This window comes from Papaver somniferum, chromosome 9, assembly GCF_003573695.1.
Source record: "Papaver somniferum cultivar HN1 chromosome 9, ASM357369v1, whole genome shotgun sequence".
Taxonomy (NCBI): Eukaryota; Viridiplantae; Streptophyta; class Magnoliopsida; order Ranunculales; family Papaveraceae; genus Papaver; species Papaver somniferum.
In genome coordinates this window covers 25,794,087-25,815,290 of record NC_039366.1, presented here as the reverse complement: position 1 = coordinate 25,815,290, position 21,204 = coordinate 25,794,087, and the positions used below count along the sequence as shown (strand labels likewise).

Below are 21,204 nucleotides of genomic sequence, written 5' to 3'. Positions count from 1 at the left end.
TACGCCTCATTCAGGCGTTGCTGAAATGTTCGCCCGATGGGACGTTGCTAAAGTTTACGCCCCACGCCAGGCGTTCATAAACTTTACGCCCCAGTGAGACGAAGATTATATCAACGCCCCAGCCCGGCGTATGTATAGTTAACGCCTGTTGTTTAGCGGAGTTAATAGCTCCGCCCCATTTAAAGCTTCAGTTTAAAAGAAAATTTTAAAACGTTATTAGACAAATTTGTTTTTGAAATTTTTTTATACCGTTGGTAATTCGAACGTTGAAGAAAATTGAACGTTGGGTAATTTGGAACGTTGGAAAGTTTGGAAGACATTTTCGAACGTTGGAAATTTGCGAGGAAACACCTATATATACACATGAAATCCTGTAACATTTTCCCACAACTAATACTTGAAACTATCTATCACACCAATAAGAAGAAATATTATTTCTGCTTTCAAATCATTTGGAAATTTTTCTGCATTTCGCTTACAATGGCACCAAGAACAGCACGAGGTCCAAATTTTACGACAATCGAAGATGTAACAATGTGTAAAATTCATTTATCTATATCTCAAGATCCTAGTGTTGGAGTTGATCAATCAGAGGCGACGTTGTGGACTCGTATCAAGGATGATATTGAACTTCATTTATCTAATAATCCAGAGCGGTCTTGGAGTTCCTGGCAAAAACGATATCAGGAAATAAGTAAAGATGTGGCGTTATTTTCGGCAAAAGAGGCAGAAGTGGAAGGTGAATATCATACTGGATGGGGTCCTGAAAAGAAGGTAAGCATTCTTGATTTTTTGAATAATTATTTTCTAATATTTAATAAGCGCCCATGTACTTAAGTGTTTTTAAAAACATTAACAACTTGAAGAAGTGAACAAGAGGTTCAAGGAATGCAACGATGAGAAAAAATTTAAGTACGAAGAGTGCTATCCAATTGTGTTAGAAAATATAAAATATAATCGGCGATCGACTTTTGTATTCGATACGACTTACGATTTGGACACTTATGACAATAACGAGGAAGATGAGGAAGGACCGCAAACAACAACCCAAGGAGATCGGGGAGACATAGAGAACACATATCTCCGTAAGATGGGGAAAAAAGCAGCAAAAAGATTGAAGAAAACAGGGAGAGAGAGATCCAGTCACCAAGAGGAATTGATGGGAATAATTATTAAAGAACAACAAAATTTCAATACTCATTACCAAGCACAATCAAAATTTCAATACTCATTACCAAGCACAATCAAGAAACAGAAGAGCAATAATGAGCGGTTTTCTCATAGTTTTCCATTACTATATGAAGCAGAAGAGAGGTATTGTTATTCATATATTGAGTGATCAGGTCTTTAATTTATAACCCATTTTCAAGAACATTAAAGTGACAGCAGAAGAGAGGTACTGTTTTCCAAAAAAGATAAAGTGTTTTCTAAAAAAGATAAAGTGTTTGTCAGTGACCTCATATGACTATACAATAAGAATGGACGGTGAAAATCCTATACACATTGACTACTCGCTCAAACTTCAGAGGACTACTAAAGTGACATCAAACATAGTAGACTTGAAATGACTAGTCGCTGAAAGAATAGATAAGCATCTAACTATCAGTAGGTCTAGTATGACTACACAAAAAGATAAGAAAAGATAACACCAAAGACAGGTCATCTAAATAGTCATAACAAATTAACCATTCTTATTATCAGTATCCGAAGTCGACGATCTTGGTGCCATAAAAGGCATGTGCGTTCTCGAAGTGGTATTGACTGAGGACATTGTTGAAGGTGATCCTAGATTCATACCACTCCAAACTTGTGGTGGCATTGTTTGGGAAAAGGAACCGTATCCAAGGGGAGGTTGGACAGTGTGCGGCATACGGAAAAGAGATAGTTGTTGCTGCAAATCAACGTTCGCATTATTTAGCCTTTGTATTTCTGCTTCTTTCGACATAATAACGTCCATCCTCTCCTTCGTTTGTTTTACTGTAAAATCGCGAAATTGTTGATTAAAATCAGCATTTTCTTGAAATAATGTGTAAGCTTCATGCTGTCAAGAAAAAATAAAATACATAAGCACAAATATACAATAAAAAATCGAACGTACAATAAAAAGTCGAAAGTACACTTACGTGGGATAATAGATGTGGAGGAGGGATATGTACATGTTCAGCAGGTTGTTCAATTGGTTCCGTATACAAGTCACCGACATACCCATATGTATGGGCTTCCCAAATAGGATGAGTCACATAATCTTTGTAGTTGGTTACCATTCTCCAGTATTGTAAATATATATCATAATCTTTAACAACTTGCACTATCTCTGTTGCATCGACCAAACCTTCTTTTTTTAGGCGTTCAACTTGAATATTTCTGATATCCCCTATAACTGTGTGTAGTCTTATAGGAACAGCAAAAGTACAATGGTTTTTCCTCCAACACCTTTCACCAAGATACATGTTGTGTTGTACAGTTAGAAAGGGAATAAGAATTTAGTAAGTATGTTATATAGAAACAAAACCATGAAAAAAAAAGGTTCTTGGCATTTAACAACAATTATTGAATAAAATTTAATTATTAACTCACAATGCCCATGTAAGAAAATATATATCTCGAGTCTGATAGCCGCGTAGCCGTGCATCCCATATCAGATGCAAGAACTTCTCTGTATGATTCCCATGGGCGCCATGTCACTTGTTCAGCAGTAAGCTTACTCAGTAAATCCCTACAACGAAAAATATCATTTGTATTCTTCGGTTCATTCCATTTAGAAGATACAAGCCATTTTTTTTCTGTACTCGCCTCTGGGATTTCTGGTCGACATATGCCCAGGTATTCATACCCCCAAAACTACTCCATCAAAATAATTAGCCAATTTAATAACTTAGCAACAAAATAAACAATGAAAGGAGAAATAACTAGATTAAATGAATACCTCTAATACTTGGAATGGACCACATAGTGCCTTCTGTCTCCTCCCAGATAAACGGAGTGCCGCATACAATTTCGAAAACGCGGCACCACCCCAGTCATACGTGGATACTACATCAAGATTTCAAAAGCAGCTAACCATCCAGCATCAATATAGGTCTTTGCATTAGAAAAGAAAAAATGTCCCAAAACATACATGAAAAAGGCAATTGCTACTCTATGAGCAAGGGCGCTATCATTTTCAGCCGCAACCAACTTGTCTTGGAAGAAATATGACCTTAAATATTTAATTATAATTGAATTTGAAACCCACGACGGTGCTTTTGGACTGAACGTGACATCTTGGATATCCGGAAAGATATGCTCACGAACATGTTCAAATTGGTACTTCCCCGAATCATAAGGAACATCAGGCCCATCACCGATACTCAGTCCAGTCAACATGAGCCAATCTAGGGGGTGAATCCCATCTCACCAAATGGGAAGTGAAAAGTGTTTGTTGTATCCCAAAACCGCTCAGCAATATAATCAACCATTGAATGGTTGGTTTCGCTACATTGTATGTTCAGTAAATTTTGCCATCCCGCTTTTTCAATAATATATTTAGCTCTAGGACAGTGTTGTGAAATAGTTTGATAGTGATGAATTACCGATGCCAGAGATCCACGATGTTGATACTTCAATTTGTGCTCCCCTGTAAATGTGATGTCCGTAGTAGCGTGCGGTTTATCATCTTGCAGTATAGGAAACCTCCCTAAACGGGGAATATCAACCTCCTTAATTTTACCAGTAGTGATTAAGTTATAATCCTCTTTGGCTACAAATTTTTGTTTCTTGTTCGTCTTCATGCGACCATTGAACCGCGCTGTGAATTTGTTCAACATCTATGCACACACAAGATAGATGCAATTACATTATTAAAAGACCAACCCTCATTATTTCATATTTTTTATTAGTCCATCACCATTTATATTCCAAATACTATAAATCCTTAACACAAACTATATCAATTCCAAATTCTATAATTCTACGAACACAAATTAAATCGTCACCGATGCATTTCGAAAATCATTACAAGATTCCACAACCCAATTTAATCACTTCAAGATTCCATAAAAATCACTAAAAAATCAATTCCATACATATAAATTAGCTCTTCTACATATGTAACACACAAAATTTACATAACTACAATTTTTCGCATAACCACGTGACTTGTAAAAACACATATTAATCTATATAACCCACAAATTAAGTGTTGTACATATTTGACAAAATTTCATAAAATCTTTTAGCCTAATTCACATGAACATCAAAAATAAACCAAAAAACAACTAAAATTAATCACCTCAAAATTCAATAAAAAACAATACAAATTCAATTATTTTTAACCATATTCACATATGTACAAATCATCTCTTCTATATATATAACACACATAATCTACATAACTACCAATTTTTATAGTAGCCAAAAATTTTAAATCTATTCCACCCACAAATTAGATCTTCTATAACTATTTTAAAATTTCTTTTAACCAAATTTACATAAGCAACAAATATGGTTTTTTTCACATACATATTAATCTCTAAAAACATAAAACACACATACCCAATTATATTTAATCAATTTCATATTCATATTTGTTCGTTAAAACCAAATTTTATATAAACTAATTTTAACAAATAAAACCCTAAATAAATTATACAACAATATGGATAAAACAAAAGAGATTAAGAAAAAAGAAACATACCTCTTTTGTAACCCGGATTCATCAAGTATCTCGTTTTTTTTTTCTCTTTTCCTGCTAGTTACTGTGATGTGTTGGTTTAGAAGTTGTGTTTGTGGGCGGTAGAAACAAAGAGGAGGTAGAAAAGAAAAGAAGAAAAGAAAAGAAGAAGACGGAGAAGATTAGGGTAAAGGCCAAGTGAACACGTGGGCTATACGTGGTGGTTTCTCTTTGTCTGGGCTTTAATGCCACACGTGCTCGATACGTGTGTTAATACAAGTCGAACACTATACGTACGCCTGACAAGAGGCGTTGATTATACGTCTGCCTGAATGAGGCGTTGATTATACGTACGCCTGAGAGAGGCGTTGATTATACGTACGCCTGAATGAGGCGTTGATTTACCCGTCCACCACACCAGGCGTAGATTATACCTACGTCCCTTCTCCGAGCGTTAACTATATGTACGCCCCACAACCAGCGTATTCTTTACCAACGCCCCACAACCAGCGTAAACTATATCTACGCCTCTTCGGGACGAAGATTATACGAACGCTCCACATGCAAGCGTTAGATTATACATCCGCTCGACTAAATATACTCCACTGCCTTAATGTCACACTCCAGACTACTCTCAAATTTGATCGTTTGTTTTGGTCTTTGATCTTTGGTTATGATCGTACCATTGTGGACGCTTTTAGGGGGAAACCGTGAGCTTTACATTCTTTTGGAGAGATTCATCTAAAACTATAGGATCTCTTAGAAAATATGAAGATCTTAATCATCACTCCATCCAACCATCTAGTCTATCTTTTCTACAAACGTCATTTTTTCGCAAAATTACTAAACCAATTAGAAAGAGTGTACCTACGAATAAGTTAACATTTAGTAAAACATTATTTAGTTATTATAACATTATTTTCGTCCGAGGTGATTCTTCTAAACTTCTTTGCATCGAATAAAATTAGTTCCAATTTATTTTGAGGATATCTTTTAAGCAATGCCATGTAGGAACCGGACATGCTTCAAAATAATAACAATGTAGGAATCCGAGCACAATCCCATACGAGAACAATCATTTTCTGGGGAATACTCAAAAATGGTGGGGACTACTTTGTGATAGGAATGTCTACCCTATATTTATAAGGGGTGTCCTAAAATGTGGAAATGACTAACCTACCCTTCACCTATATGTATAATCACCTCCTCCCAACACCAGCTACAACTATATATATAACCACCTCTACCCATCACCACCGCCGCTCACCGCCACCTACCACCACCGACCACCACCACCACCACCGACCACCTCAAATCACCACCACCGCCACCTCTATATATAGCTTAATTTAAATCATTAACAAAAAAAAACCAAAATCAAAATTATAACAAATTCATTACTTTTCATTCGTTTTCCTTACTTTTCATTCGTTTTCGTTTGAAAAAAATGAGAAGTTATCATCAAAATGAGTTGAAAATGGAAGTTGCTGATAAAAGTTCGGCTAGAAATTATCTGAAAAAATTTGTCGAACTAGCTGAACTCAACTTTAATGGAGGTTTTTTCTTTCAGAGAAAAGTTCGGTTACGTCGCAATTTTTTTTCCTAACCGAACTTTTCTCTGAAAACCTATATATTAAATTCGGTTACGTTGCAAATTTTTTCATTTTATTTTCCCAACCGAACTTTTAGTTCGGTTACGTCGTAATTTTTTTCTCCTAACCGAACTTTTCTCTGAAAGAAAAAACTCCATTAAAGCTGAGTTTGGCTACCTGTGTTTTTAGAAACATTAACCGAACTACACTTGCAGAATGAGTTCGGCTACCTATTCTTCAAATGTTGTAACCGAACTTTGTTAACAAAACCGAAATCAATTTGTAAATTGTTCATTTTTAGGAATGTTTTGGCCAATTCAAGCACCATTAATTAAGTTTGAAGTATCCGTGATTACCCAAAACATCATACTCTTGTTGTGCCTCTTAAAGAAAAAGATCTAAATTTTTTTCTTCCAAAACCCTCATCTTCATTATCATCTTCATCTTCTTCTTCTCCCTCTTTATAATTCTTTTTTTGAAAAAAATCAAATTATTAAATTAATCTCACTGATCATTAATTAACTCACTAATCATTACACTAATTTAATTATAAAGGACAAGTTTGGTATTAGAAGAAAAGTTAGACAAGGGGTGACTCATTATTACTTCTAATATCCACCCAAAAAAATGGAGAGTAGTCACCATTTTGAGTAGTCCCCAAAAAACGGTTCTAGGAGATGCTTCCGAGTTTTGGTAACCCAATAGCCCAACTTCTATTGGGATTCAATACCAATCACAATACTTTCATTAGTTACTTAACTTTCTTTCCTCTCCTTCCCCTCCTTGAGATCGGTATAAATACGAAAGCATGCCGCGGAAGCTGGATCTAGTGTTAAGCCTTAAGGTTCGGGATTAATTGTTCTGAAACTGAGGTGATCGGCAGAGGTGAAATACCTGCCGCTTCGAAATACCGATGCCAACAAGCGAGGGTGTTCATGATTATGATATGTATGCATCTTCTGTTGATGCTGGTGTTGCCTCCGGTGCCAATGTCAATGTGGACAAATGCTTCACCAAGTTCTCACCAGCTAGAAAATATTTTTTCACTCAAGTGCTGATGGGTGTAAAGGCTGGTGTCGCACTTGCTGATAAGCATGGACTTTATAACCTTCGTGTCCGATGCAATTCGATTAAAGTTCCAGGACTTTTTACCGAATATTTCAATGTTGGAGTGTTAAATGTAGAATCATAGATGATCCTGTTGGATATTTTCAATAACATAGAAAATAAAACGGTTTTCGTTTTTGGTTTGCCGCTACGACGGGGGAGTGTCCTGTGTTGAATAAACACAATGAATGTTAGTTGGGGATGAAGAGACACCTTTAATAGGTGTGATGGTTCATAAAAGACACAACCATTCTCAATAGACACCTTATGTGTCTTTTGGAAGTGAAGAAGCATCTCCAATAGACATGAGTTCCCTATAAGTAGTGATGGTTTGTTTTCATTCATACAATGGAAAAACATATCTAAAAAATATGATTTCTTTTCTCTCTAAGCATCATCAGAATCTAAATACTGTGTGTTCTTGGTTGGGTTAAGGGAAGTACAACTCTTGAATCCAATTACGTTGTTAGAGCTTCATTGTATCCTGAAAGCAAAATTTCGCTGACCGGTTGTACTCGCCAATTATTTGGGAATGGTCGAAATAATTGTTGAAAAGAATCGCAAGGCTTTGAAGCTTGAGTAACAACATTCTTTTCATTCTTGTATTGTTTTCTTCATCCTATGTTTTAGCCAAAATTTCCAACAATTTTCAGCAATTAATTTTCGTCTACGCAGGGTGAAAATTTTGGATGATTCAACATGGTTGAATTGTGAGAATATTATTCTGGCGGATCATGAATGGAGAAAAAGAAAAAAAAAAAAACTGTTGTTTTAAGAAATTTCATGGTCATACTTTTCAAGGCGAAAGGGTTTCTTTCGGATTATTGGGCTTCATCAAACTATATCAGAAGTTGGGCTTTTAATTAAGCTAGGCTACACTGTTTTCTTTGCGCAACGAAGGAAAGAGAAAGGAAACGAAACTGAAAGAACATGAAGAAACTACGGGTGTGACTCCTCTCTGCCGCGAACGTTTACATCAATTGTTTTCTTCGAAACGTGGACATGAAAACGATTAGTAAATCTTTATTTCTACATTGATCATATTAACATGATGTAATACTGTGTAGATTCATGTTATTATTTGAGTTTGCAATCCTGTGCCTACGACTATAATGAAGAATACAGTTTTGATGTATTCTGTAAACCACATTAGTGGTCAATAGCCGAATCTGAAGTTACTAGAAATAATATATCGGATTCGAAGATTCCTTCTTGGGAATTTCTCGGGCATGGACGAGTGGAGGAAATGACTTGATGCCATTAGGCATATCGTCCAAGTAGACTGAACGATTGCTTCCTCTCTGTTTAATGATATTGTTTAACCGCTTTCAACTAAGCGACGTGACTCTTGTCAAAATATATCATTTCTATAATAAGTGATTCTTTCTCCTCCTGGATCAAGTAGGATTCAAATGAGTGTTTTGATGATTTCTATTCATCTCATTTGTCTATATCCGAAATCCATGTTTAAATTGCATATGCATACACACACAGAGATGTCAGTATTTCTTATGTGGATTTGAATTTTTTAAAAAATCCTGCGGATAATTTGAAATGCACATGAACTGTTTGATACTATTTCTGGTGGAAATAATGTTCCTGGACTAGTTTAGAGGAGTCCCGTCTCATTTCTAATGCCGTCCAGTTTTCTGTTTTGTGGCATAAATTAAGCCTTGTATGGTTTTACCCTCTCATAGTGTATGCATGACATATCTCCTATTTTACATGATTGTTGTTATGTGGATTTATGATTGATCTTGACTTTCATAGTCAGAATTAGATAAACTACTTCTGCATATTGTGTATAAGTTGGATACTGTAAACCAGTAAGAGTGTTAATCGACGTACAGAGAACTGAAACCATGAAATATGTCTTGTCATTGATTATAATGTCTGCAAAAGAGAGCCAGACCCAAAGAGTAGTGACTGAGATGTTATATGGGTTTGAAGATTTCCTTTTTTAGGAATAATGTTCAGACATGTATCCCTAGGATTCATGAGATGGTGCCCTTCCGGTGATGTGGGGTCAGGTCATTAGACCTATGACTAATGAAATAAGATTAGCTTACATATTTCTTCCTTTTGATATCATGTATCATTTGTTATCATCGACAAGAGGAAAACCTTGTTTGACTGCTACAGACATTAGTATCTAAGGAATTAGTGCAAGGGGGAGTAATTTTTTCAATGGATAAGCGTGGTATTCCATGGGCCAATGACAGTTGCTTAATTCGCGAAATAGAGGGAGAATCTATATGAAAAATCTTCCTAGTTCGTAGACAATTGTTGAGTATAGTGAAAGGCTAACTTCTGTAGCCATCATTATAGTGCTCAAAGTGACCCAAATCCAAAAGGATGGTACCCATACCAGTGCGTTGGATTTGAAGTTTTTTATTTCTATTCAGAAATGTTGTGCGCCGTGTTCGGCAGAAATTGACTCGTACGGTACTCGATACAGATAAAGAAGTGTTGTAAATGACACAGTTTTGGTCGCGTGACAATATAATAGTATTGCCATGAATGCTCTATGATTAGAGAACCAATAGAGATCACCAATGATTGTTCAGGCAACAATTTGGTATGAATATAGTTCTTTCTATAGGAATTGTAAAATTTTAAGTAAACCGTCATAATTGTTAAGAAAACAATTGCATGACATGGGCATAATTCTTTTGATAAGAATTATAGGTTCCAAAATTTGGAAATTGGCATGGCTTAAATGACATCGTAAAGGAAAGTGGAATATGTAACGCATTGGAAGATTGGGCGCGCGACTAGTTATCCAACGGTGAGGTGTTATGATATATTACCGATGCATAAATTTTGAACATTTGCATTACATAATGTAAGATGTTAAATAGACATTGTCTATGTCTTTGGGTATAAATTTGTAGAAGATTGGGCATGAGTAGAGGAGTTACTCATCGTAACAATGCGCTTGTTAAAATAGCAAGCAAGTTACCTACAAATTTTATATGCCTCTAGTGTATGCGAGTCTTAATGATTTTTTTTTAATTAACCATAAATGTTAATTAGGATCACTAGAGAAGTTACAATTATTTTTGTAAAATCAAATAGGAACAATTTTAATAACGTTTTCAGAATTGATTGCATGAGTAGATGCAATTAATGAGGAGGAATGGCTTAGAACCTAACTTGTAGAGATCCCATTTTCGGAAGAAGCCATCTCAAGCGGTCTTGATTAATTGTGAATCAGGCTATGATCTATAACGTCTCTAACAAAGACTTATAGTGAAAAGTCAAGACATACAAGTCTTGTACATTGAACGGTAAGTCAATTACTCAAGAAAGAAGTAATTGCAGTTGACCATTGAAACGAAGAAAACTTGGCAGACTTATCATGAAGAGTCTCCCAAAGGAATTGTTTTCAATGAAGTATACAGAAATGGGACTAAGGTCTGTGAATGAAAGTTCGATCACCCATAGCAGAAACCCAACCTATGTTTTGAAAAAGATAAACAAGGTTCAATGTGGTACCAACAAGTTATGGAAGTGATTATGGTGCACTAAGTATAAAACTTCTCATTTCTGTTTAGTGCAGGTTCTGCAAGAAAATAGGATGGATGAAAATCCTTAATAAGTCTAACTTTTATCACAAGGTCTCTCGCAGAAACACCTTCGAGACTTACCTATATGAGTATGGAAATCAGGCCGTTTCCTAAGAGAAGAAGACCGTTCTCTAAAGCAGACTCATGAATCCAGGATAAGCACAGGGCCATTAATGTGCTGAGCTACAGAACACACAATCTATGAAATCAGTATGTGTGGAGATTCCGGTTTTATCACATGGGGTACTTGGTTCAAGACTGGTTTCACCACTGAACCCCGATAAGGCTTTGAATTTCTTACACTAAGTGAAGGTTCAAATCTAAAAGATACCTATCATTTATGTATTGATTTCAACGATGATGCTTATTTCCCAATTGAGCTTGAATTACGTTGGCTTGATCCCACTCGGGTACGTAGGCAGTCACTTGAATGATGCAGCCACTCCGGTTTTGTAAGTTTTACTTTATTTTCTGTTTTGGTTTTTGAAAATAGGGGGAGATTGTTGGATATTTTCAATAACATAGAAAATAAAACGGTTTTCGTTTTTGGTTTGCCGCTACGACGGGGGAGTGTCCTGTGTTGAATAAACACAATGAATGTTAGTTGGGGATGAAGAGACACCTTTAATAGGTGTGATGCTTCATAAAAGACACAACCATTCTCAATAGACACCTTATGTGTCTTTTGGAAGTGAAGAGGCATCTCCAATAGACATGAGTTCCCTATAAGTAGTGATGGTTTGTTTTCATTCATACAATGGAAAAACATATCTAAAAAATCTGATTTCTTTTCTCTCTAAGCATCATCAGAATCTAAATACTGTGTGTTCTTGGTTGGGTTAAGGGAAGTACAACTCTTGAATCCAATTACGTTGTTAGAGCTTCATTGTATCCTGAAAGCAAAATTTCGCTGACCGGTTGTACTCGCCAATTATTTGGGAATGGTCGAAATAATTGCTGAAAAGAATCGCAAGGCCTTGAAACTTGAGTAACAACATTCTTTTCATTCTTGTATTGTTTTCTTCGTCCTCTGTTTTAGCCAAAATTTCCAACAGATCCATCTGATTCACATATTTGTAACTGGTATTGGGAGTATTCTACTTTATCTAAGGGTTGTGATCCGAGTTTGGTGCCTCATTTGCGTGAAATTAAAGTTAAGACACATAGAGGCCAAGATCTAGAAGATTTCGTAGGAAAATCAAGGGGGTTGAATAGAGCTGCATATTATCCGGCAAAAATGGGGAAAAAGGATAGACCTAACGTTGTGAACAAGAAAGAAAGGATTCCCCCTGATGATGAGGGCTTTCATGAGGCAAGATGGAGACGATCCTGCTAGAGGTTGGAACCGAAAGCTTAATTCCATGAATTTCATGGAAATTTTAACTTGTTTCCCCCAGAAATCTCATTACATGGAAATGATCAATTTCCATGGAATCAGCCCAAGAGAATAGCGAATGAATGAAATAGAAAGTTTGGTTACTTTGGTATGTACCCTACTACATATTGTCCATGCTTCCCAGCCCCTGAACCAGTCGTCACTCGTCAGCATTGTTTCTGTTGCCCTTTTGATAACCCAACGGACAGTAAAACGAAGCCCAGTATCTTTTCATTCACACTCCTCTCAATGGTGAGTCCATTAGTCCAATTTAGTCCAAAAATGAACACATCATTGTAACTTTGGGTGGTCACATTCTGAAGTCATAAACCACAACGATACTAAACTACCTAGTACCAGTTGTTACCATTAATAACATGTGTTGTTTAATATTGTCGAGGGAAAAATATCGTTTGGTCATTTTTTAGGTGGGCCCATGTCTGTTTAGTTCTTTGGGAAAACGCCTTCACTGTTTGGTTCATAATTATTTAAAAATATAAAACAGACAAAAGTACCCTTCCGTGTTAATTTTTATTTATTTTTTTGTAGCAGTTTATTCGTCAAAATGAACTCCTGTTAATTTCTACTTATTTTTCAGAAAACATATAAACCAGAGTTCATTCCAGAAATGAACTCCATATAAAAACCTAAAAAAACAGAGTTGATTCCAGAAATGAACTCCATATAAAAACCTAAAAATAACAGAGTTCATTCCAAAAATGAACTCTCCATATAAAAACCTAAAAAAAACAGAGTTCATTCCAAAAATGAACTCCATATAAAAACATAAAAAAAAACAGAGTTCATTCCAGAAATGAACTCCATATAAAAACCTTAAAAAGCAGAGTTAATTCCAGAAATGAACTCCATATAAAAACCTAAAAAAACAGAGTTCATTCCAGAAATGAACTCCATATAAAAACCTAAAAAAAACAGAGTTCAATCCAGAAATGAACTCCATATAAAAACCTAAAAATAGCAGAGTTCATTCCAAAAATGAAGTTCATTTCAGTAATGAAGTTCATCTTAAGCAGCAACAACAACAACAACAAAACGCATAAATCTTCATCTTCTTCATCATCTTCATCGACTTCACCAGCAGCAACAACATCAAATCTTCATTAACAACACCAAAAAAATCAAGATCCAAGATGAAGATTTTAGATCCGAGATGAAGATTGAAGGTTATATTAGTTTTCTTCATCGTTTTCTTCATCTTTTTCTTCTTCTTCGTCATACAAAACAACATAAAATCTTCAAAACTCCATCGTCTTCATCATCTTCATCTTCTTCAACAGCAGCAACAACAAATAGTGACGAAGAAACACAAAAATCTCCGTTGTCTTCATAATCTCCATCGTCTTCATCATCATATTCAACAATAACAAATATTGACGAATAAACCAAAAAATTTCGTGGTTCTTCATTGTCTTCATGAACAACAACAAAAAAAAATGGAGAGGAGGGAAACTAGATCTGAAAATAGGAGGAGAGAGAAAGTAAATCTGAAAATAAGATACTTTTTAGTAATTTTTTCTATATATATATGGTCCTAAAAGGATATTTTTGGCACTACCTAGAGACAATTACATCATCCATAATGTCATCCTCGGATCAAACTATAATTTATATTTCCAAAATGGACCAAACAGACAATTGACTAGGTCAATTGGACTAGACTGTGTCTAATATATTATTCCTAGGACCAATAGGTATTTCTTACTATTGTTGATTACTTGATTACGTTAGCTTTGATTCCACTAATTTAAAGTAAATGATCTTTGTATCGGCCTTAATAGTTCGTTAACTTTTTGTTTATTTGTTAGTAGTAATCTTCTATAGAATTTGGTAACTCCTGTAGTAACGTTGTAAAATAAAAGCTTTTACGGTATCAATATGTAAAATGGAGCAAATCGAAGTTATTCAGTATTATGGCATACAGTCCATACCAGCTGCCCTAGCTGGTAGTGTTTGGGCAATTCCTATGGCAATGTTCAAATGAAATTTTTTGTTGAGCCAGGTGTATGGTCAAACAAGTTTCTCTATTATGGAAACAACAGTGCGCGGTTGAGCATCAAGCGCCCGGGCTAGGAACACATGTTGGCGTGTGTAGGTTAGACGATCTTGTTTAATTCCCTGGCGTGCGTTTAATCTACAACCTCGAGTCCGAGAAAGGGTTGACAGAATCCCTGGCGTGCGCTTTATGAAGCCTAGAAGACACAACAACAGAATTACGACAACAGTGGTTGAAAGGTGGTAGCCGACGACGCACACGTTTCATTTTATGAATTTTGAAATTGGTAAGCTTGTTTAACTTAAGTTAACGTAAATTTTATTTTTTAAATAATTGTTAAATGATCAAAAGAATTAATCATTGTTGATATTATTCTTGTAATAGGAATTACGCCTCTTGATTTGTATTTCATTTGTGGGATCCCAAGTGGAGTGGAAGAGCTGGCATCATTCAACCAAGACGAATGGATATCAAATAGTAAGTGGGAGACGTTTTTTTCCCTCGTTTATAGAATTAGAAATACGTGAAGATCAAAAAGAATTGAAAGGAGGTGGGATTAAATGTTCAGCATTGAAGTCTTCCTTACCCAAAGAAGAAACCCAGAAGATATAGATGACTATCCTAAACTCGAAAGGGTGTTTATTTTATGGGTACTGGGTCAGACATTCTTTCCAAACTCAACCTTTGTTGCTCGTGTTGGTTGGCTTTCAATATTAGAAGATCTTGACAAAGCACCAAATTGACTGGGGCTCCGCAATTTTAGCAGAAATGTATTATGGGCTAGATCAAGCGTCCATGGGTATACCTACCTTCACTGGTTTCTGGGGCATCATAAAAGTAGATATCAAAATTATTGTTTTTAAATTTAAATAATTCTTATGAACAAATGTAGATTAAGTCAAAATACTAAAATTATGGAGTAATTTTGCAGTATTGGTGGTATACCTACTTCTGTGTTGGTAAACCAATCCTTAAAGACGATACCCATAGATTCCCCTGGTACAAGTCGATTGTGAAACCTGAAATTGGGACACACAACATGCACATCTATGAGTTTGATTTTCCAGGGTTATCACGCCTGTCTCATGATGCAAATATCGTTCCTAGCCAGCCACCTCCAAAAGAGTCATGCTTTATGACTTACCCCACCACGGGTGCAAGTTCTTCATCATCTTCGTCAAATATGCCCGAAATTCGTTGGGAGATGCCAAGTATTACTTCACAAGGTGAGCCAACCATGATCCCCATTGTTTCCCAAGCTATGGAACGTGATTATCCTTACTACAATGTGACTGCCAGTTACGAAGAGTTGCAGAGCCAACTGAACGATTTGTATTGGGTGAATCGGAAAATGGAGGATATACACTTGGGTGTGCGTCGAAAATGGCACGAGGACACAATGTTTGGATTGAGTCCAACTGTAAATGATGATGGGCATTCAACGTCTACCGATTCCACCAGGAGCAACAGATCATTGCACGATAGTGATAATACAGCGGCGGGAGAAACACAAGAACAACAGAGTTCTTCACCACATGTACGACACATTACTTCACAACAAACTGTGCATGTATCTCAATCTCAAGTATTTCAGCTAGATGCTAGGCGCATTTCATCATCAACCCAAATGATTGCTACAATTTTATACCACCACCACAACAACAACAAACATCTTATATGCTTGGAGGACCTAGTGCACCGAGTGCTTTCCAACAACCGAGTTCTTTCCAATCGCCTAGTGCTTTCCAATCACCTAATGTTGTTCAACTAGTTTTATCCCGTTATTGAAATTTATTTAATATGTTGGAAAGTGGGGATATCCCATGTCTTGGAGAATTCTTGACTCCAGAAAATAACAATGGGGGAGTTAGCGATGAGCGACGTTAGAGAGATTGTAATTTTTAATTTTGCTACATTTGTAATTGTAGTTTTAAAAGTACGACGGTCTGAATTAAATGAAATTACATTTTTCTTATTATGCTACATTTGTAATTCTAGTTTTAAAAGTATGACGGTCTGAATTAAATGAAACTACATATGTTTAAAATTAAGCGTTTTATATTAGCTTCACTGAATTACAACGGACTAAATTAACTTCACTGATGAGAAGTACTAGGCGGAATAACAACTACAAAGAAGGGGTTGAAACTGTTCAACACCTTAAGGATTTCGAAACATTTTTCGAAAGAAAAAGCCACATTTTTCCATCTTCGCCATTCATCCAAAGATCTTGTTACCATCTCAGCATCAGTTTCACCTCTCACTCTATATCGATTGGCATGCGTCGTTAAAGATACAAAATCACTTACTTCTTTCTTAATTATACGAAAACGATTTTCTATTTCGCATATAACACGACGACTCGGATTACGGGTGTCACTGCAGAATCCGTCGTGAATAACCGCCCAGAAATTCGCCCATGGATAGTTTGCTGAAGCAAGCTGAGTAAATAAAAAACATAGTTTCTGCAAATAAATTCATCTTCTTTTTTAGTATACGGAGCTCGCCGAACTAACAAGGGCCGAGACATTTTCAAGAATTGAATAATTTTTTTAAGCTCAAAGAAGAAGAGCAAAGAAGACTATATGTGTGAATTTGGAGTTGAAATGGAGAGTATTTATAGAACTCAAAATTCTAACCGTTGGATGACAAGGATTTACAGCCGTCCAGATGCAGTCATCGGCGGTTTTGTGTCAAACGCTGGAGATTTCAATACAGACGCTGGTGTGTGAAATAACAATGGGCGATTTTGCCACAAACGCCAACGCTTTTGGCACACACGCCAGCGTTTGTGCCACGCTCGCCCGGTCCTCCATCGCGCGCGCTTGTTCTTCCATCTCACTCAACAAACCAGCAAAGTTGTTGGTTTGTCCATCCATTTTTCATATTTGTTAAGTCTATAGTGGGATCAAAATCAACAAATTATTGTTTTGTTGAGTCCATTGGAACTGTTCTTATCGACAACTTATTTTAAGCAGTTGGAACATCATATTTATAGCTACCACATGATTAATTAAGGCTTCTATTTAAACAAATTAAAGCAAGCAATACTGTTACCAACTTACTAATAATAATATAGTAACTATAAAGCATGCATTATACAAAGATTTTAAGCTAAGCTAATAAGACTCATCCATTATAAAGGTCATCTTTTCCAAAAGTTGATTAAGTATATGATGAAAATGGTTATCTAATCTGATCTTAAGAAAGATAAACCAAAAGTAAGATCAATAAACAACCGAGTGGAGTATCAAAAAATCAAGACCAAGTCGTACACAAAAGAAAACAATCAACTTTTTCTAATGAAAATTTAGAAAAGATAAAGAAGGAATTAAGAATCCAAATAATTGTATAATTTATTCCATTATTCTAATGATCCATATAGGTTTCGAATATATACCCTTTATCCAAATCATCCAATTGAAACATAAATGCCTTGTAATTTTAGTTGACACATACGATTTAGAGTAGTCACTGCAAGTACGGAGTCAGATATGAACAAGTGATGACAGATGTTCTTATTTACCGACTAGCTTCGACGAACCATTTATGTTTATTATTTTCACAAACCTTTTCTCCTTGGATCAACTTTTTTTACTACTTTCTATGGAGTTTAGTAAACACTTTCACTGCAAGTGTAAGAAATTGGTGTGGTACCAAATGACTAGTAAATTATTACTTAGTGTGCAAACATTAGAAAGCCTTTTACTTTACCAAACCGTGTGTAACCTGCAGGAAACATGAGATAGGCTGATCACATTTTCCCCTTTATTTCTGAGTGTTTGCATCTTTTGAGAAGAAAGAAAAGCAAAACAAAGAAAGGCAAGTAGAAGAGTAGTGATATTGCCTAAACCACTACCCCATTCAAGCATTTTTTATAGACAAAGAAAAAAGTAGATAAAGCTTAACAATGAAGAAAAGCAGCAAACAAAAACACATACCAATTAACCCACTACTAAGTTTCTGGTCAGTATTAAGTCTCTGTGTTATCAGTATCATCTACATAGCATAGAAGTTGTTTGTGTATAGCACTCAGAGAGACAATCAATCATTCTGCAAAGATGTATAGATTCAGTAACACAGTGATAGGTTTCTTAAATCTCTGCACACTGTTAGCTTCAATACCAATCATAGGTGGTGGATTATGGATGGCAAGAAGTAGTACAACATGTGAAAGTTTCTTACAAACACCATTACTAGTTGTTGGATTCATTGTTCTTATAGTTTCTTTGTCAGGTTTCATTGGTGCTTGTTTTAATGTAGCTTGGGCACTTTGGGTTTATCTGGTGGTTATGTTGGTACTTATTGGCACATTACTTTCTTTGACCATATTTGGATTTGTTGTTACCAGTGAAGGTGGTGGGAATGTTGTAACTGGTAGGATGTACAAAGAATATAGATTACAAGATTATTCTTCATGGTTAAGGACTAGAGTTCAAGATCATAATAATTGGAGAGCTATTAGGACTTGTATCTTGGGTTCTAAGACTTGTTCCAAGATTTCTACTTGGACTCCTCTTGATTATATGTCCAAGGATATGTCTCCTGTTCAGGTATAATATCTACTCTACGTCTTCTTTTTTCCACAACTTGTTGTGTTTAGTGTTGGAATTTCATTGTTTGTTAGATTTGATAGATAGATTTTCACAAAATTGCACGTCGTGTAACGGTAGGTCAACGTGTTTGTTCAATTAGTCCCAAATTCTTGGTGGAGTTAGTAAAAGATTGCACAACCATCAGTTTCTTGTGAAATTCATTAAGAAGCTAGATTTCAGTGTTCAATGGTGTAATACTGGTATGGTTGTGTATATGCAGTCTGGCTGTTGCAAGCCTCCAACATCATGTGACTACGCAGCCGCAACATTGGTACCGCAAGATCCAGACTGCTATAGGTGGAGCAATTCACCAGCATTCCTATGTTATGAATGTGATTCGTGCAAGGCTGGCGTACTTGAGGATGTGAAGAATAGTTGGCGCAAGCTCTCTGTACTCAACATTGTTGTAATTGTATTTCTCATCTGTATTTATTCAATTGGGTGTTGTGCATTCCGTAACAGCCGGAGATGTGAAACGGATTACCCTTATGGAAGGAATCGAATGAGCAAGGCTCGGCCAAGATGGGACTACTACTGGTAAGAACTGCTGAATTACACAATTTTGTTCAAATTGGACAACATATGATTCTTAATATGAATACATGATTTTTTCAGGTGGAGATGGTGGAATGAAAGAAGAGACCAGCTTTATTAGGTCCGTCTACCGTCTTTGGCGTCTCCGATCTAAGTGTACATGGAACCCTGTAAGTGGGAGTATGTAGTGCCAGTAAAGGCACTGTCTGTTTAATAGAAGACGGTTATTATGGAAGTACTTGTAGCTGTAAATAAGTTTTCTGCTTGAGTAATAATGCTAGGAACATATAATCCCAAAGAGGTGTCTCATGATGACAGAAGCCGACAAAGGGCGGAGCAGCCGCAAGATACCAAGTGATTGTAATGTGCAATTTATTGGATGACCGTACTCATTGTGCACCTAGCATTAATCTCATTTCTGTAGTACTCTTTTCTGAAGTTTAATTCAGTGTCTGGGTCAATGATCTTCAGAATATGTACATTACTTCTATATGTGCGATGGCTTTAAGTTTGGTCATTGTTTTAGCTGCAACGATTTACTAAAACAGTATAATTCGTACTTAATATCCCTTGATTGTAAAGTTCCAACTGCAACCATTAAATTACAGGCAGAGTCACAGAATCGGGTCCATTTGATTAAAGGGGCAAATGCGACCCAGTCTGGATGATAGGATAGAAGTAACATCGTTGGAATCGTAGTCAGTCACTAGATATTTCGGAAACAAGAGCAATAGTATGACATGTCTTTAATGTTACTTTCGTAGGCCAAAGTTTTCATTGCTGACATTTATGAGGGACGAAGAATTACGTGAACCAAAGGAATCCGTTTTTCCTAGACCCCGACTTGTCGAAGCTGAAATTGGAGGATTGAGTTAGTCGATTCACGACGCTGTTGCTTGACTACTTCAATGTAGTAGAGGTCTAAAACACTAAATACAATTCTACTTATTTTGGAGAAAGGTATAGAAGAAACTTTAGGACTTTTACAACTAATGGCAACAGCTTGTCGCTCTCAACTTTTCGAACTAACCGGAAAAAGCAGCAGAAGCATAAGATATTTCTCCCAACAAGGAATTAATGAACCGAAAAGGATGCGCACAAGTTGGACAAGTCTATCTAGAGTTTTTGGGCATATTTGAAGACATGGTCTGGTCTTCAACTGGGACATTTCCATGTACTATTTTTCATCCAAGAAAACCAAGTGCCATACTCTCTATTCCATGTCTAAAAAAAGACTGGTTCTATTGACCGCCTTATCACCTTTTTCAATAAATTCCGGCAAGAGGTATTCCAAAAGTTCAGTTTCGATAAAGTTGCAAGTTTCAACTGTGACCATTCAAGATGCAAACACGTACAGAATCGGGTCCATCTGAATAAAGGGGGTGGGGGGTAACGTACAGTTTTTAAATGTGACCCAGTCACTACAATATGGGATGATAGGATGGAAGTAAGCCACTGGAGTCCTGGAAAACAAGAACAATGATATGGCATGTCTTGGCCGTTTCTCTTGTAATTATGCAAAAACTTTTCGTTGCTGGTATTTATGAGAGACGAAGAACTATGCGGCCCAATGAGACACCTGTTTTTTCAAGAGCCTGACTATTCTTCTTGATGCTGAAATTGGAGAACGATTGACGACGCTATATAGCTTGACTACTTTAAGAGGTAGAATACAGTAATTTCTATAAGTAAGACTAGAAAAGAGTGTTCTTGGTCGCTACCAAGCCCTATCTAATGAAAAGTGCTTTCAAGTCGAGGTGATCAAGC

General features: G+C 36.2%; 1 protein-coding gene across 1 annotated transcript; it reads left to right on the top strand.

The window, feature by feature from the left end:
• The first annotated feature begins 18,111 nt into the window (after positions 1–18,111).
• On the top strand, positions 18,112–19,954 carry LOC113313882 (tetraspanin-6-like). The gene is made up of 3 exons (XM_026562662.1): positions 18,112–18,861; positions 19,124–19,440; positions 19,519–19,954. Exons 1-3 carry the CDS (start codon positions 18,370–18,372, stop codon positions 19,556–19,558), a joined length of 849 nt encoding a protein of 282 aa, XP_026418447.1. The 5' UTR covers positions 18,112–18,369; the 3' UTR covers positions 19,559–19,954.
• The last annotated feature ends 1,250 nt before the right edge of the window (positions 19,955–21,204 follow it).

Excerpts from the sequence above, each read along its gene's own strand:
- LOC113313882 (XM_026562662.1), top strand. The coding sequence starts at position 18,370 with ATGTATAGATTCAGTAACACAGTGATAGGTTTCTTAAATCTCTGCACA. Across the intron at positions 18,862-19,123 it reads AGGATATGTCTCCTGTTCAG|TCTGGCTGTTGCAAGCCTCC; the intron begins GTATAATATCTA and ends GTGTATATGCAG. Across the intron at positions 19,441-19,518 it reads CCAAGATGGGACTACTACTG|GTGGAGATGGTGGAATGAAA; the intron begins GTAAGAACTGCT and ends TGATTTTTTCAG.